Here is a 13,541-nt window from a genome sequence, read left to right as displayed (position 1 = left end):
AGACCTCCTGGCCCTCTGCAACTCCCTGCCAGGAGGGTGCAGAGAGGGGGGATGAGTCTCTGGAGCCAAGGAGCCAGCGCCAGGCCCCGAGGGAATGGCCTCAAGCTGCCCAGGGCAGGGTCAGGCTGGCTCTGAGGAAGGATTTCTTTGCAGAAGGGGCTGTTGGGCGTTGGAATGGGCTGCCCAGGGCAGGGGGGAGTCCCCGGGATCCCTGGAGGGGTTGAAGAGTCGGGCTGACCCAGCGCTGAGGGATCTGGGGGAGTTGGGAACGGTCAGGGTGAGGTTCGTGCTTGGACTGGAGGAGCTGCAAGGGTTTTTCCAACCCAGGTGAGTCTGTGAAATACAAAGAGTGATCCTGGGATCAGAAGGTGAATAGCCCTAAAGAAAAGGTGCCATTAGCCCAGCAGGTCTGCCTTGATCATCCATCCGCGCTGGGCTGCGTGTTAATGGCACGATGGCCCCAGACAAACCAGCTGGCCTCTGCTATGCAGCTCCCCTGTGCTCCACCACGGCCAGCGCTAAGGACTGTGCGGGCCTGAAAGTGCCTCTCGTGCCTGGTGACCATCACATAGCCCTGCTCAGGAATACCGGCTCCCAGCTGTTTCAGCTTCCTTTTTTCAGCCTCGAGAAAGCATTTACAAAGTCTTGCCCTTGTGAAACAGAGAGCGACAGCCCCTGTCTCACGGTAAGCCAGGCTGTGCTAAGTCCCCAGCCTGGCTTACTGCTCTGCACTTGCCCTGGTGAACTGTGCCACCTTCGCCCCCTCTCTTACAGCCTGTGTAGGGCTTCCTCAGCTGCTTACAAGTTCAGCCACTGGAAGGGTTTGATCCTCTTTGGGGTCCGGGATGCTAAGTCACTGCTGCTGGCTTTTCTAAACATACTGGATGCCTCAGCATCCTTCCGGAGGACTCACGCCCAAGCACGGAGGACTGCCAGCCCTGTGGGCAGGTGGGTCTCCATGCTCCTGTCGCTGGTAGTAAGCTGTGACCACACTAGCAGCAGCTATGCAGAAACCTCTCCTGATTGCTGCAACATCTCCTTGGGACAACGTAGAGATTGTGTGCTAAAATAATTAACAGAAAACAGCTGCATTTAGACTAACTGACAGTGGGGTGAAGCCACCATGGGTTGGGGGAAATGGCAGGTCCTTTTCCCCACAGGCCAGCAGGCAGCTCTGGAGATGCTCCTGCACCCGCCTGTCCTGACCAGAATCTGTCCTAGTCCGCTGCCTGACGGCTCTTCCGCTTTTCTTTCCTCTCTTCCTCAGCCCCTGTAGGTGCTGAGGGCTCCTCGGGGCTCATTTCTGAGCTTGGTTCTGGTTCCAGAGGCAGTGAGGGGGGCTTTGCAAGTGGAGCTGATGCTCCAGCACCTGGGGAGAGAACACAGTTACAGTTACTGTACAAGTGTGTGTGTTTCGTCTATTTTTGCCCTTCCAGGCAGCGTGGAGATGCAGAATAATCAAGAATAGTATTTCTGAGTTAAGAATAATATTTCTGAGTTAAATAATAGAAGAATGCAAGAATAATATTTCTGAGTTAAATACTCTCAGATTTCTTCTGTCTAGCATTAGCTTATCTATAACACTCAACTCTTTTGTGAGTTATCCAGCCAGAGACCTACAGTACCCAGAGTTCTGCTGAAGGGAAGCTAAGGTACAGTATCTCATTCAGCTGGGCTGCTGTGAGCAGTCAGTACAAACTCAGGAATTAATTCATGCTTTGGAAGGGAAAACAGTTCCACTGAAGCTGGTTTATACTCAAGCTGGAGCCAAAATCACAGTATCATTTTCAGTTCAGAGTTTTAGCAAACTCGGGGAAAGTTTCCAGGCAGTTAAAGTAGCTACTTACAGAATAAAATCAAACCAGGACCTTTCCATGCTGAAGGTGTTTCTACACTTAGATTTAACAACTGCTATTATGAACCAGCTCCCTTCTTTGATATGGATAATAAAGTCCTTCAGGTAAACCCTAAACTCCTGTTTAATTTTTCAGCTTTTCTGGCTAAGTCTTTCCTGCATGGAAAGTTTATTCCATGCATGAGAAATGGAACAGGTCCTTGGGGGTGCCAAAGAAAGAGGCCTGGGTTGCACAACCTCTCTCCTCATTCAGTCTGCAGGCAACAAGACCAAGAGTGACAGAAAATCACCACGATGCGCAACACCTCTAGTGCATTCCTCCTCGAAAGCCAAGGGGTGAGAGGAGGTCAGGCTATGAATGGCTGCTCAGGAGATGCTCCTACCCAGCCCCAGCAAGAAGCAGCATGTACAGGTATGGGTGTAAGCCCTCTGAGGCTGATGCCATCTCCTGAGCAACCTTCAGTCCAGTGGCCCACACTGAAAGGTAATTCAGCAACATTTGCAAGGAGGAACCAGGATGGACAGCTTCAAAGCAATCCAGCTGCAGTTAGCTTTGTAACAGAAATGATAAAGCTTCAGAAAATTGTCCATCATTTCCCCCATCTGTGCATGTCAGCTCCTAGGCTCTTCCAAAGGAAGACAAGAGGTCTGGTTTCTGAAACCACTCGCTTTCCAGAGCAGAATCTCAATCCCATGCTAATGGAGTTTTGCCCATCGTGGCTCAGACAGGAAGGGAAACTACTGGCTTTCCACACCTCTGCAAAAGTAGAACAACAATCTGGGAAAGTTATTACCAAGTATGGACATCACTACTGTGTAAGCAAGTCAATACCTTCCTAAACACATGCTGTAACTCAGACAGATTTCTCTTCTCCCCTCCCACAGTTCTATTTTAAAGAGAAGCAGAAGAGAGGTACCTGGGGGAAGCTGCATGGTTTTCCCATACCCTGCAGCTGAAGACATGGCTTGACCCAGGGCTTGGTTAGAGCCCAAAGGCTGCTGAGTGCTGGAGGATTTCCCTGACAGAGCAGCTCTCTGCTTGGATTTAGACTCTTTAGAAGGCTTAGTCCAGACCAGGCTCTCCCCCACCTGCAGGGCAGCTCCCATCTTCTGGGCAACCTCCACCATCTTCTCAAGAAGCAAAAAGAGAAGGCCATTGTAAACGAACACTTCAGACAACAATGAAGTCAACAACACCAAAAAACCCTCCAGAAACGAGAGCTGTGCAGAGCTGGCTAGTGCCTTGGTGCTCGGGGGAAACATATCTGCTAATTCATTCCCTTAATTAAGAGGGAATCTTGTCTTGCTGTGTATTGATTGAAGAACTGGGCTTCAAAGAGCAGAAATGAAGCAAGCAGCTCTCAGCAGGCAGCCGCTCTACTTGGAAAATCTCGTAAGCAGAATCTTTCTAATAATTGGACTCCAAAGTCAAATTTCCTCCTTGTTTGTTGCCAGTCTTAGCATGGCTACTTAGTTTCCACTGACAGCTGTTAGGCACATACCTCAGGGTCAAAGTCGAGAGTACTGCTCTCCTTCATTGCATTGACCTTCTTCTCCATCTCCTGGTACTGGCAGAGGGCTCCCTTCTTGTCGCCCTGGTTATACAGTAGCACAGCATAGTTCAGGTTGACAAGAGGGTTGCACCTGCAGCAAACACACAGGACGCAGCACATTCACCGTGGGAACAATTATCCTGACTTGAATAACACTAAGAAGTGCCCAGGCAGCAAAGCCAGAGACACCCGATTGTCTGGCACAGCCAAGCCATGGGGTACTCTGACCCCCAAGCAGATGAGGGGCTGCACAGCCAGAGCCCTTTGGGAACACGATAGAGTCCCACGTGCCTGGTGAGAGACCCGGTGTCTGGGCTCAGCCAAGTCTCCCAGTGTCAGTGACAATACAGAAAACTCCACTGATGGCATCACCCCCTGCAACAGGCAATTCTTTCACTTGGGGACCATCTCAGGACTGTCTTTAGTCAGTGCCTGGTCTCCCAGCCCCTTGCTGCTGGGGGCAGGTAGAGCAGTGATGGAGGCTTTCATCATACTGCAAGAGCTGATCTCTGCTCTGACTTATCTCAGGCTCTCCCAGCTCTTCCAGTTTGTAGGAGAGCAGCTTGTCATAGGACAGGGCAGTGGAACAGACTCAGGCTTGGTGATTGTATTTTACAACCCAACATGCTACAGAGCATGCTCTTTACATTTCATTTTCCTCACTTCTCTCTTTCACCCAGTAAACACACACCTAATTGTATGGACTCTTACAGAGAAACAGCAGGTGATACCTATTAACGAAGGACTGGAAGAGGAGACCAGCACCACAGAGAACAGTGTTACCCTGCGCAGTCCTGCCTCCCTTCCTGATGCAGAACAGCACATGAAGATTTCAAAAAGGCAGAATTGCTCCATATATTCTCATTTTCCACAGTATCCATTTTCTTCAGTAGGGTACATTAGCCCCGACCAGCAACTTTTCTTCTGGCATAGCCAGGAGTGTGAGCAAACTAAACCAGAGGGAAAGACTGAGCTGACTCCCTTGGCTCTGTGATTGGTGAGTGAAGCTCTCGGATAACTGATCCTTCCCTCATTGCCTGACAAGCCACACTCATAAACTGCTCTGACCATTCTTTAGCAGTCTGAATTCCACCCTCGTTTTGGGGAAGCAAAATGCATACGTATTATCTGACAAAGAAACAAAATGCAAGAGGGTCACCAGCCCCAGCACGGGAGCTCATGCAGACACTCAGCTCATTCAGGCTGCAGGATGAGACCTGGAAGAGCAGAGGTTGCACCTGCCCAGCACAGGGGACACGCTGTCGAGCGGTGCACGGCAGAACACTGTAACCGCAGCTCCCTGCAGAAGAGCCGCATACATTTATCACTGCACACAGACCAGTGAAAGATGCTTTGTAGTTTGCTCAATAAATGTGAGCGAGGGACTGGTGCCCTCTCCTGGAGTGTGGCAGGGATAACTGGAGCCATCCAAGGACTCCAGCACCAGCGCCTGGGGGGCCAAGACAGAGAGAGCATCCTTTGTGAAAAGTGCAGAAAGAAAGGCTCCTGCTAGCACTGATCAATAAATAGAAAGTGTCATCTGTGGGCCTTGACTATACAGCCTTGGTAAGTTACATGACAGCACTGCAAGAAAGAAGACTATTAGAAGAAATCTGATAGTATGTATAACCATTGGTTCTCCTTTAACTGAGAAACTGGAACACTGACCCCACCACAAAACACACCCCCTCCCCGCCATGGTCTTTGTCAAACCAAAGGAAGTAATGCATGAAAAAATAAATAATCAAAACCCCATCTCTTTGCCCCCTCCCACCCCAAAAAAAAAGCCAAAAAAGAAAATACAAAACCCCAACCCTACACAACAAAACACAGAAGAGATCAGACAGATCTGGGAACATCCAATTTCAAATTAATTGAACCTTATGAGGCCAATTCACTTCAAGAGCTGAGAAGCAGTATGACATTTAGAAAAAAATCAATGGCTAAATAACCACAGAAAGAAAGGACTGCTATGAGCTAGAACCAGTACTAAGAAGAAACACCTTTTTTTAAAGATTTTTCCAAGATACTCTCCATTTCAGGCCCCAGAACAGCACCCAGGCCAAATGTCACAGTGCTGCTGTAAAAGTATTTATGGCAATGGAAACAAACACGGCTCTCTTCATCCCAGTCGAACAGTTCATAATATGCCAGCAAAGAGAGCCTGTGGGGACATGGATTCAGCCACACAATAACTGTGTAAAATATACAGCATGTCAGCTGAACAAGCCTAACAAAGTCTGGATATTCCTCCCAGCAGTCCCTGGCAGTTGGCATTCAGTTTTGCTTTGATGAGGTTTTATTTTCCCAGTAAGACTATACAGCTGTAGCATCACTGTAGTGCCAAATACTTGAGCAAAGTTGTAGAGCTACATTTCTATCCCTCCTCTTTGACCAAACACACAAAGTCATGACTAAGTAATCTTTAAGGTCCTCTACTGCTTTGTTAGGCATGGAAGGCTGGTTAGGAAAGCCAGGCAAAGGAGCTGACTGGACTTAGCAATGTTGGTAGGAATGACCGAGGTGTACACAACACTCTCACACAGCAACGTGTTTACAAACCTTTGACCATCGTTTGCACAGGTTTGGTTCCTCTAAGGAGGCTGCACAGACCTACTGATGTTTGATACAGACGTGGAAGTAGTGTTTAAACCTGCTTTGTAATTCTGTTGATGCATAAGCTTGAAGAACTTCAGTGCCAGATGTGTGCTAACTGATTCAAGAGCTCTGGCACTCTTGCAAGCCACGCAGCTCCCAGGAACATCTGAGAGCGTTTACAGCACCTCTTCACAAAGACAACTGCCCTACAGTGTCAAACACTATTTTTTGAAACCTGCTGCCCTTTATAATGGGCTTAGGAACTTCCAGAATTCCCAAAATTAAGCCTGGCCAGTGCACTTCGTTTAGAGAGGACAAAGAAAAAGGAACCGGTATCTTCTCATGCCACCTTGTGGTGGCCACTGCAGATGAGCGAGTGCTTTTGCCACAGCTCCCTCGAAGGCACAGACTCCTGGGCTCAGGAGCACGGTGCTGGTTGCTGTAAGTATGCAAATATTCACAGTAAACTGGGGAGAGAGACAAAACTATTAATAAATTTCAGACAAATCTGTTCTTCTGCCTGAAATTATTAAACACTGCAAGGTGTTTAATCAACATTTCTGAAACCAACTGCTCTAATTTTAAGAGCTAGATTGCAAACATAGACATTGTTAACAAAATGGAGGAGAAAAGACTACAGTGCAGCCCTTTTACATGCTTTTACTAACTTCTTGCCCACATTCTCCCTGCTAAAAACTTCCCTCTGCCCAATTCAGAACAGACTTTATCCCAAGCTTCTCACTGCTCTGCACAGTGCTCGAACTTTGGGTCATAAAATATTCTGGGATGACTGTTTTATTTCTATTGAATCTGCTCCACTGTGTATAAATATTCACTGAAAGGAGGACTGGAATCCAAAGTCATCACCACTGACTCACAAACTAAACAGCAAAATAAAAACCAGCTCTGGGTTGGTTTGAAACAAAATTTCCCTTTCGTTTCTCAGAGCTGTCTTGAATTTGGAAAAAAAAAAAAAGGTTTTTTTTTTAAAAAAAAAGAGAAAGGTTTTAAAGCTGTCACTTGCACAGCTGCAAGAATAAAAATGTTTCCCTACTGCAAACCATTTAGGGTCAAAGTAGACCAAGGGACAACGCATGCAAAGGAAACCAGGTGCAGAGAGGCAAAGCAACGCAATGAAAAAGCTGACAGCTGTGATTAAGACTTACTTGTCCAGTGCCACAGCTTGCTCATAGGAACGTTTTGCATTCTCAATGTCTTCAAGGTTTGTCAGAGCAACTGTGCCAAAGCAAAATGTACACACACAAGTTGATGCTTCACAAGGACTTCATTTTTAGGACAATTCTGAATGACATTACATCGTAAAATAAATAGGTGCTGGCAGGGTTGTCTGGACTGCTGCCAGGATTAACCCTACTAATGTCACTTCTGACAAATAGTTGTCTTGCTTGATCCCAAAAATGTCCAGTGCTGGAAATCCACATGAACTGCTTAGGCAACCCAAACCCACACCCTGACATGTAGAACATTTTTTCTAATGTTTAATCTGGATCTGACTGCAGTTTAACCTTCCTATTCACCAGAGAGAGAACAGACTATTCAGACTTTATACATGTCAGTGCCCTCCTGGGGAACAGCTTCTTTGTATAGCCTTTATCCAACATTTTTTTACTTCAGCCCAAACCTTCTGTCTCTATAATGCTGCACGCCCTAAGCTGGATATACAGTGGTGCTGGATCATGGAGCATTGCCTACCTGCAAGGAGCATATAGAGCTCTCCCATCTTGGGCTGGAAGTTGATAGCAGCACTGAGGAAGTGGAAAGCAGATGCATACTGCTGCATTGTGAGGTGAACTAACCCCAAATTGTATAAAATCTTCCAGTCAAAGGGAGCCAAGTAGTTTGCCCGCTTCAGGCAACTGATAGCCTTCAAAAAAGGGATAAATGTGCTGTTGTAACATAGCTCACCCAGAACAAACCTCCTGTCTCTGGCACAAGAGGAATCGTGATCTTGCATGAAGTCAGCTACAGATGAAACAAAGAAAGAAAACCAGGGACTTACTGCTACATATTTCTTCTTCCCGAAGAAGCACATCCCAATGTTGTTCCACAGCGGGGGGCTTTCAGGCGCTGTGCTGGCCACCACCCTGTACTTGGAGAGGGCAACGTCAAAATCTCCATGGGCCTGCATCATGCTGCCAGCTGCCAAGGTAGCCTTTGAGAGAAGACAAGAGTGACCAGCTGAGGAACTGCACTTTCCCAGATATAGCAAGAAGACAACAAGAGAACATGAATTAACTAAAGCCATCTCAACAGCAACCATTTAACCTTTTCAGGTGTTTTCTTCTAGGGGCTGCCAAGATCAACAGTGAGGAGCAGATGGGAACTCTAGAATCTCCCAACATATAGCAGCAGACAGGGTAAAGAATGGACTCAGGTCCACTTCTTCCTGCACTATCTTGATCATAACTGTCTTGGAAATATTGTAATGTGACAAGTGTTTAGGATATGTTTTGGGGTGAAAATAGTATCTCCTAGAGTCTGAGCCTCTGAGAAGATCTATACACTAATAGATTCTTTCTACCAACAAGCACAGATAGAAATAGTTCTGGTGCAAGTTAAGTGAAGAGTAAAACGTACTCAAGCAAGACATATGCAGCAAAGCTAGCCTAGTTCACACCGACTGGTTGATACTGCAAATTAATGGAAATATGCATAGGGGAAAAAAAACCCAAGTGATTACAACACACTATATTTAAACCACACTAGTTAAGTCCTTTATAATATTTCACAGTGACACGTAAAATTTGTATGTGTAAAGACGTTTTCACAATAATATTCAGCTTGCATTCATATATAATTTGTCAACTACACATTTCAATAATCTACATCGTCAACATTGTACCGAAGGAAAAAAAGAGGCAGAGAGGAATGAAGTAACATGCCTAAAAAGGGAAGCAATTTCACAATCAGGAATGAAATCTAGATGCCAAGCTTGGCTTTTCAGACCAGAGCCAAGGAAAAGTCACATTTGTGTACAACAGCTGGAAGCACAGAGAGGGTTATTAGCAGATGGGAGAATAATAGAATGCACTATCACCTGTACCTGTGCTCCGTGCCTAGGAGTCAGAGGGACCCGGGCACAGTCCTTGAGATTTCTGAAACAATGTCTAGATGACCCTCCTTTCAAAGTAAATGCCATTTGTTAATGCCACCTGGTTTTGGTGCAACTTCAGATTAAAAACCAAAGGGATCAATTTAACGTCCCATATTCTGCCTCTTCCCCTTTCCCACCTCCACACATATCCAACTCTCTCCCCAGGGAAAGGTCCCAGAAATGTATTTCAGGGAAAGCTTTCTGGGCATGATCCTTTTCAGCCTCTCCAGGCTGGATATACCCCAGATATAGATGGCAAAGCTCTGATACTGGAATTAGCTTTAAGAGATGTCTGTCTCATCATGATTCAGCCGGTTCGTTTCCACTCCTTATGATACCTTGTAGTTGCCTGGGTCGTAAGTAAGCGCGTTTCCAAGGTGTTCAAAAGCCTTCTGATAATCCCCAAGCTGGGAAAAGAAGTAAACAAGCATCAGAAATTCAGGAATAAGGGGGGGGGGGTTAAGAAGGTCAACACATGCTTTTTGGGCACTACAATTTCTGGCTCAGTCAAATATTCAGAAAAGTGAATTTTACAGTGTTCCCATTACACACACATATTCTTGTTTGATAATTTATAAAACAGGTTCTAAAAATTTATTTTGCTGGGCTGGATTCACTGTTCTGACCAAAACAAAGGTTTCCATATAGTTAGTGCTCTGACTTTTCTACACAGGAGTGAGCTCTGGATTGACAGTCCTCTGCTCCTTCCTGTCTTCCAGAAAAGAGGCTACAAATTGCTACTCTGCACATCCTTGATTCCCTCACCACAACTTCTTCACTCCCCAGGGCACTCTTTTCACATGGGAAAGTCTTTCCTTGTCTTCTAATAGCCTGCATGTGTCAGGGGCCATGACTGTGTCCATATATAAGCACATGACTGCTTAGAATCACTTAAATCCCATCATTTTCAATTGAGCTGTGCCAGAATTGTACCAGTTCTAACAGGATGAAATTCTGGATACTGGTGTCCTCTTTTGATCACAAAAACTGATGAGAAGCCCATCTGTCACTTTGGCAAGTATACTGATGAATCAGAGCCCAGCACCTTCTGTAATTAATAGCAAGTGGGAAAGCTGCAGAAGCATCTTTTAAACTCCTGAAGGTGAGTACGTATCCAGAGACATGATAAACTGAACAAATGAATCACAGGACAGAGACCCAGGGGCTAAACTCACAAGGTGAATGTTATACTCACACTACTTCTGTCTTACAGATCCCCCCTCCCACATCAAACTCCCTTCTAAATCCACACACCCACTTAAGACGTCCAAGGGTCCTATTGAATTTCCCTACCTCTACAGCAGGGCAATTTTTTTCAAGATCTACATTTTATTCCCAAGCATCTAAACGATTAGGGAAATGCTTCAGGATCCTTCCAAACTGGCACTTGGTGCAAGTTTTCTAGCCCACCAATCCTTTCAGGAACTACTGCTTATTCTTCTTTGCTTGCTCACTCTTTGGGAAGCTTATTTTTTAAATAATCAGACAGTCCTTCCCATACATTTTAAAGTCATATTTAAAGATAAGCGTGTCTTTGTTATTTTAATTGATTCCGATTTTCTTCTATGGTGCATTAACACTAACAATTTCATGGCTGCTTTTGTAGGAGAATAACTTGCTAGACTCCTGCTGCAGAAACAAGGTAATAACTAGTCATGTTTTGTTATACTTGGAGGATTTATAACAGAATTAGGGCGGCTGCCAAAGAGAACTCCTGCTCTGGCTCAGGTCCAGGAAATCAACTTGCTTTTAGCAGCAAAAGAAAAAAAGAAGATACAGAGAAGCAAGCTCTGTCACGTTAAATGCAGCCTTTAGAGAAACATGTGCAAGTCACAGGAAGGTGGATAGAAATTAACTCTAAAAAAAAAAAAATCTTGATCATGTTGAAAATAATTAAGTACATGTCATAGCTAACAGTCTTCAGTACCTGCAAATAAAGTAACCCCAGTGTTGTAAGGAGGTCTGTGTTTTCTGGAGAAAACCTGTAATATAAAAGCCAGAGAGCTGTATTTCTTATTTGCACTTCTAAAACAAAGTAAAAACAGAACATGGAATTATGATGCTACATTTTACTAGTATCACTCTAGGAAATTAATTGTTCTTAGTTGGCTCTAGGAAATAAACTAGCAAATACTAGAACTGCCATCACAGGGACTTTCTTTGAACAATATTACACCTAAGCTTTCAAAATGTCTTCCAGATAAAATGGGAAGTCAGCATAGCTCTGTGAATAGATCTGGATGCATAATAAGATAATGTGGTTTTGTTAAGCTTCAAAGTGAGTCTGCATCAGTGACCTGGAAATACAGAATGGGATTTTCCATCATCTCCCATAAACCACCCTGTAAATCCATCCCAAGCCTCTTGGGCCATGTAGGACAGGCAATCCCCAGCATTTCTGATGGATCCTACACACACTTATCATCAGACTTTTAATTCACCCTATGAAAAGATTACAAACCTAGTTTCACAGACCAGCTGTGGACTGCTCACCATGGCTTTGTGCCACACTGCAGCCCACAGATCAGTGTGCTCAGGCAGACACTACCTGTTAATGTATCCCTGGCCATACACCACTCCATGCAGCACAGGGGAACTTGAAAAAATATGTCCCAAGGGCTTTCAAGTTTCTCCATTCAGCACAGAGGAACTTGAAAAAATATGTCTCAAGGGCTTTCAACTATTGTATGCGACTCCCAATCCCTCACTGCTAGTATGAGGTCCACACAGTAATGTTATGAACCTTTTTAAAAGCATTCCAATTCCCAGCAGCTTTTGAAGACATAAATAGGATTAAAACAACAACAAAAAAGAAAAAGCAGAGATACTGCATTTGTGGCCTCACTCACCTTAGCAGAAGTAAATTTTCAATTCCCTGCTATCAAGACTTGAGAAATCTACTATGTACGCTCACACTGGCACCTTTAAACCTCAGCCAGATCAAAACCACCTGTGCCTGATGGTATATAAACACAGAGCAAGGACAGACTATCCTGGAGCTGGTAACAGCAGGCAAAATGTAATGGGTAGATGAGAACAAAAAACCACAACCAGGAGGGAGGAAGAAGGGAGGGCAGGGGAGCACAGACATTGATATGTAAACCTGGTAAGATGCTTAGCAAAGATTATTTACATAATAAACATTCTAGATTAGTCCAAATGTCTGCCCAACCCAATATACTATCAGACAGCAGCCAAAAGCAAACATGTAAGGAAACAGCATGTGAAAAGAACCAGTACAAAATGCAGATCCTCCAGTGGCTTCCAAAATGCTCTTGCTTTTCTCTGGTGTTTGCCTCCATTACAGAACTACATTTTAAAAGCACTGGTAAATCAGGAATGCCCTAAAACAAGATAGTTCAGTACTGAGAAACAGTGACAGGGTGGGAGAAACTCACTGTGCACCAACCCATCTCTGGTCTGCCTACTCACATGCTTTCAAACACAAATCACTCCAAGTGAAAACAGTATGTGAAACCCAGCAACTGATTTTTGACAGATGATCAGGGTTAGAGAGACACCCGGGGTTAGATCTTTTTGGTAGATAAACCTTTGGGATTTATGAAGTCAGCTTTGGATAGGTTTGCTCACAGGCATCTCTGTCCATTTGTTTTTCCACTTTTTTTGGCAGACCTTCAAACATCTACCTTCTTCCCCGACACAGTGTCAGCAGGAGGAGGACTGCAACTGAGAGCAGAGACAGCTGAAGAGCTTGAAAGTGCCAGCTTTGCACAGAGACACTATAATTACCATTAGCTTTTTAATCATGTCCTCAATTCAGATCTGGGACACCAATCAAATTGCTCCTGGCAGAGAATGGGACATGGACAGATAGATAAAAGGATATATTCTTACTCTACGGCTTTCTTATAGATTTCAATGGCTTTATCCGTCTCCCCCTCCAATAGGTGAATTTTCCCCAGCATCATGTAAGTCAGATCATGTCTGTTGAGCTCCAGGGCATTGTTTAGCTGGTCTCGTGCCTAAACACACAACCACAGAGGATTTAAAAAAAAAAAAAAAAAGTGATTACAGAGACCTCAGTGAAGCAATAGCCCAAAAGCAATCCCCAGCAGCTGGTGAAAGAGAACAGTCTACACACCCTTAGCTCAGAACCCTGCTAGCAAAACCCAGCCCAGTTAATTGTTGAAACAAGTCCTGCATCAGGAGCCACATGTTTTTAGGGACAGAAAAAGGCAACGCAGCATGCTTCAAGCCAAGACAAGAGGCAATGACCTCCCAAGGAGAAGAGCATGGGCCTGTTGCTGTAGTTGAATTCATTTGGTTTGAGGGAATCTCCAGATTTGTTAGGTTAGCTGGGACATGACAGTTTATTCTTCACTAAAATGCTTATTCCAGCAATGAGCATGGATTGACAAGTAAACAAGGGGAGTGTATCAGTTCTTGTCAGGTACACACC

At 44.9% G+C, this 13,541-nt stretch overlaps 1 protein-coding gene across 2 annotated transcripts in view; it reads right to left on the bottom strand.

Annotated features, from left to right (window-relative positions):
• Positions 1 to 216: 216 nt before the first annotated feature.
• BBS4 (Bardet-Biedl syndrome 4) overlaps positions 217 to 13,541 on the bottom strand; it is a 41,116-nt gene continuing 27,791 nt past the window's right edge. For both annotated transcript variants that reach the window (XM_026855646.1, XM_026855647.1), the window contains exons 8-16: positions 12,977 to 13,104; positions 11,049 to 11,103; positions 9,460 to 9,528; positions 8,027 to 8,179; positions 7,720 to 7,891; positions 7,173 to 7,242; positions 3,358 to 3,499; positions 2,773 to 2,983; positions 217 to 1,369 (exon numbers count right to left, since the gene is read on the bottom strand). In XM_026855646.1, the coding sequence (XP_026711447.1) occupies positions 1,218 to 1,369; positions 2,773 to 2,983; positions 3,358 to 3,499; positions 7,173 to 7,242; positions 7,720 to 7,891; positions 8,027 to 8,179; positions 9,460 to 9,528; positions 11,049 to 11,103; positions 12,977 to 13,104 (1,152 nt within the window). In that variant the 3' untranslated portion in view covers positions 217 to 1,217. The remainder of the gene's footprint in view (positions 1,370 to 2,772; positions 2,984 to 3,357; positions 3,500 to 7,172; positions 7,243 to 7,719; positions 7,892 to 8,026; positions 8,180 to 9,459; positions 9,529 to 11,048; positions 11,104 to 12,976; positions 13,105 to 13,541) is intronic.

The sequence above is a fragment of the Athene cunicularia genome (assembly GCF_003259725.1).
Source record: "Athene cunicularia isolate RWA chromosome 10 unlocalized genomic scaffold, athCun1 chr10_part1, whole genome shotgun sequence".
Lineage (NCBI taxonomy): Eukaryota > Metazoa > Chordata > Aves > Strigiformes > Strigidae > Athene > Athene cunicularia.
The sequence above is the reverse complement of the archived record's forward strand: the minus strand, read 5'-3'. Positions and strand labels throughout refer to the sequence as shown.